This window comes from Lipotes vexillifer, unplaced genomic scaffold, assembly GCF_000442215.2.
Source record: "Lipotes vexillifer unplaced genomic scaffold, Lipotes_vexillifer_v1.1 scaffold1129, whole genome shotgun sequence".
NCBI lineage: Eukaryota > Metazoa > Chordata > Mammalia > Artiodactyla > Lipotidae > Lipotes > Lipotes vexillifer.
In genome coordinates this window covers 2,199,022-2,203,080 of record NW_006789022.1, presented here as the reverse complement: position 1 = coordinate 2,203,080, position 4,059 = coordinate 2,199,022, and the positions used below count along the sequence as shown (strand labels likewise).

At 56.7% G+C, this 4,059-nt stretch overlaps 1 protein-coding gene across 1 annotated transcript in view; it reads left to right on the top strand.

Annotated features, from left to right (window-relative positions):
- The first annotated feature begins 1,435 nt into the window (after positions 1-1,435).
- KCNK4 (potassium two pore domain channel subfamily K member 4) overlaps positions 1,436-4,059 on the top strand; it is a 6,160-nt gene continuing 3,536 nt past the window's right edge. The window contains exon 1 of the mRNA XM_007462067.1: positions 1,436-1,696. Within this exon, the coding sequence (XP_007462129.1) occupies positions 1,508-1,696 (189 nt within the window). The 5' untranslated portion in view covers positions 1,436-1,507. The remainder of the gene's footprint in view (positions 1,697-4,059) is intronic.

The following is a 4,059-nucleotide window of genomic DNA, read 5'->3' as shown; positions in this document are numbered from 1 at the left end:
CGGCCCAGCCGGCAGGCACCGGCGAGGCCGCGCCGGAGCCCGGGCCGCAGCCGCAGCCGCAGCCGCAGCGGGGCAGACAGTGAGTGCGGGGCGGAGAGGGCGGCCGCGCTGACGCGGAGAGGGAGTGCGGGGCGGCGAAGGGCGCCGGCCGGGCTCCGGGGCTGGGGCGCGCAGGGGGCGACCGGCCGGCAGGGGCGCCCACCTCCCCGTTCGTGGGCGCCTCTGGGAGTTCTGCGGCCGCGCATCCAGCCGCCGCCTGTCACGCTCCGAGGCGTCGGCGTAAAGACGCGGGGAGGCCGTGGGAGCGAGTGGCGGGGGTGCGGTGTCTGGGCAGTGGGCGCTGCGCGGTGGCCCCGCGGTCTGGGTATGTGTGTATGTGAGTGTGTGCACACAAGTGTGTGGGCTTCTGGGGGCCTTGTCCCGGCGCGCACGGCCCTGAGCGTCCGGTGTGCCCGAGAGGCCGGGGAGTGTGCAGGTGGAGTGTGTGTGTGTGTGTGCGTGCAGCCCGGGCAGAGGCGCCGCCTGGAGCCGCAGGGTGGAGCGTGGGCGCGCGGGTCTTTGTGCCCGCGTGTGTGCGCGAGGGCGCCGCCGCCCGCTGTCCCGGGGGCTGACAGCTGTCCAGGGGATGCTGCCCTGCTCCGGCCCTGGTCGCCCCCACCTCGCTGCTTCCCGGAACCCAGTACCCTCCCTTCCCCTCCGCCCTGCCTCGCCTCTGCGCAGCGATCCGGACCCGCCCCAGGGTTCCTCGAAAGCCCAGCGGGGCGCTGGAGGACCCTGGAGGCTCCCCGCCCGGTATGGAAAGTGGAGGATTGCAGCATGGAAAAAATTGCAGGCCACCCAAACGAGAACAAGCTGAGGCATAAAGCTTGGTAGAACAAGGGAGTCAGAGTCACCATCACTTGTTTTTGCCAGAGATTCAGAGGCAGGGGGGGGGGGGGGGGGGGGGTAGGGAGAAACCGCGAAGATGCTGCCGCAGCCTCGGCGGACGAGCCGGGACCCGCCACCCCCGTCCCCGCCCTGCACAGTTCTCTGTGCCCCCTCAGCCTCCAGCTGGAAGGCGGGTTTCCCAGGCCCCTTCCACGCCCGCAACATTTCCTCGCTCGTCCGGCCTCTTCCTCGGCAGGCTCGGTCTCTCTTTCCCCCTTCCACTCTCCTTCCTTTCCTTTCCCGGTGCCCTCTTGCCTTCTCACACCCTGGAGTCCCCGGACAGGGGCTGAGGGCCGGGCAGTGGAGGTAAGGGGGAGGACAGAGGTGGGGGCACTGGGTGTGTCCTGGTACCAAGTGTCCGGCCAGAGGGATGTGAGGAGAAGACGTCTGTGGGTGGTAGGGCTGGGGGCTCCAAGACCACCGGGTGTGTAGGGGTTGGAGAAGGAGGGTGTAGGGGTGTCAGGTCAGGTTATTGATCCCAGCATCCCTGGTTCTGCCCACAGTGACTGCAGCTCCCCAGGAGCCCCCTGCCCGGCCTCCCCAGACGGGCCGTGGAATTGGCCGGGCCTCTGGGCGCGCCATGCGCAGCACCACACTACTGGCACTGTTGGCTGTGGTCCTGCTCTACTTGGTGTCCGGTGCCCTGGTGTTCCAGGCCCTGGAACAGCCCCATGAGCAGCAGGCCCAAAGGGAGCTGGGGGAGGTCCGAGAGAAGTTCCTGAGGGCCCATCCATGTGTGAGCGACCAGGACCTGGGGCTCTTCATCAAGGTGCGTGGGTGGGGGAGAGCTCCTTCAGCAGTCACCCATGACCCCCTGACACTAGCTGCATGCCACTGGGACCCTGTGCTGGAGCACTGCTTCCAGACCCGCACCCCTGAAGGCAGGGTGCCGCTGGGGGGTGCAGGGCAGACGCTGGGTGCTGGGATCCAGGTCTCTGTGTTTTCAATATGGCGGCCAGGGCGGCATTTGTTTTCCTTGCTGTGCCTGGCATTGGGTTATCTTCCTAAAATGGCTCCTTCCGTGTGTGATAGTGGTTGAATGAAGGAACGCATGAAGGAAGAAATGAATAAATGGCTGTAGCAGATGAGATATGTTACATTTTCTCAGTTCTAACTCACTGGTTTAGGGTTGCCAGATGAAGTCTGGAACACTCAGTTAAATGTAAGTTTCAGCTAAAGAATGAATACTTTTAAAATATAAATATGTCCCGTGCAGTATTTTTATTTGCTAAATCTGGCAACCCTACACTAGTTCCTATGCTTCTTTGAAGTCACAGATGCCTCAGAGAAACCCAAGAACACTGTGAACACTTCCCCACCCCCAACCTCCAGAAAAGTGCACATATAAACATGTACTGATGATTTCGGAGGATTTCAGGATCCCCCAAGCTGGTCCATGCCATCATGGATGCCAGGTTGAGCACACCTTCCCACCAGGACACATGCTTATGATGCGGAGGCTAGAGGGAGGGCGAGTCAGGGATGGGGTCAACTTTGGACCAATGACTAAAGAAAGTGTGGGTTGCAGCCTTCTGGGCTACTGTCAGGCAAGCACCTCTGCTGTTCTCTCTCTGATTTCTGAGCCACTGTCATATTTAAAAAAATAAAGTAACATTTAACTTTAATACATTCATGTTTATTATATTATTGAAAGGCACCCCTATTTCCTGCCCCTTCTTTTGGAGGGAGGAGCCATCAACATGGAGCCTCGGTGTTCCAGCTGATTCCCAAGGTGGCAGGACCTGGAGCAGAGATGAGGATGGGGTGGGTCCAGGACACAGGCAGCTTGACATTGTCTCTGACACCTCCAGAATGCCCAGCAAAGCTCCGAGAGGCCTGGGTAGGAGAGTGCCTGGCCAGACCACAGGGCAGGAGGAGGGAAGGAATCTGACCTGTTTTATCCTCACAAAGGAATTCCTTTTTTCCTGGATTAAAAAAAAAAAAAAAAAAAAGATGACATAGAAGAAGATGAAGAAAAGGAAGGGCAGAACCAAGCAAGGAGGGCAACAGCTGCTTTATTTCTCTTCCATAAATAGTCATGCAGCAATTATGCACCTACTATGTGCTAGGTGCTGTGCTGTACACCATAGGTGAGCAGGGAAATTGATATTGGGGTGGAACAGATGCAGGCTCTACCCTAGAGGATGTTACATCTAGGTGAAGGGACAAATCCATGGAAAGTTCACTGTAGGATTTAGTAGAAAAGGAGCTTTCATTACTTCCTTCTTTGTTAAATGCCTGTTGTATGCTGGGCCCTGGGCTAGGTGCTGGGGGCAAGGAGGGAGGTGCCGGGGGCCTTTGGGAGGAGCTGGTAATTGAAATGAAGCAGGTGAGATGGGTAGAATTTAGAGATGTGTGATTGGGTTGAAAGAGACTCCCAGGCAGAGGAACAGCATGGGCAAAGGCGTGGAGGCTGGAAAGCTCAGAGTGTTTTGCAGTTCTTGGATTTAACAGATGCCTAGTCATTTGAAGCAAAAATTAGAACACACAGAATGACAAAGGATTTTTTCCCCTAAGTAGTGAATTTATTGGAAAAGTGTTGCAGAATAAAATTAAACCACTTTTAATCATACCTTTCACTTCTTGGCTGTATCAAACAATTATTTCAGGAAATGGAATCATCTCAGAAAATCTGGGGATAAGGTCACTGTAACTTGAATTCCAAAATGGGGGTCCCAGGAGTGAAGACTGGGGAAAGGGAGGGTGGGACCGGACTGAGAAGGGGCTTACAGACTGGGCTGGGGAGTTTGGACTCTATTCTGCAGATAGCAGGGAGCAACGGAGATTCTGGGCCGTCACTTTAGGAAGATTAATTTGGAATGTGTCTTGCTAATGAGGACTTGCAGTCAGAGAGAAAGAAGGTGGTTTCTGACCTCCCTCACACCACTTGTGTCTTAGCTCTGTGCTCCTTGGGGAAGCACCCCCAAGGAGCCCGTGTCCGAGGTTCGCACCCCCTCCTCTGTATGCTCTGACCTCCATCACTTAGGGCAGGCACTCTCAAAACACAGACTCTACCTCCGAGGGAGAGGCAGACTGGTATGCAAGAGGGGCAGACACATGGCCATTTCATTAATTTAATCATGTTTATTGATCACCTACTATATAGCACAGGGTTTGGTTTGGACTTCAGCA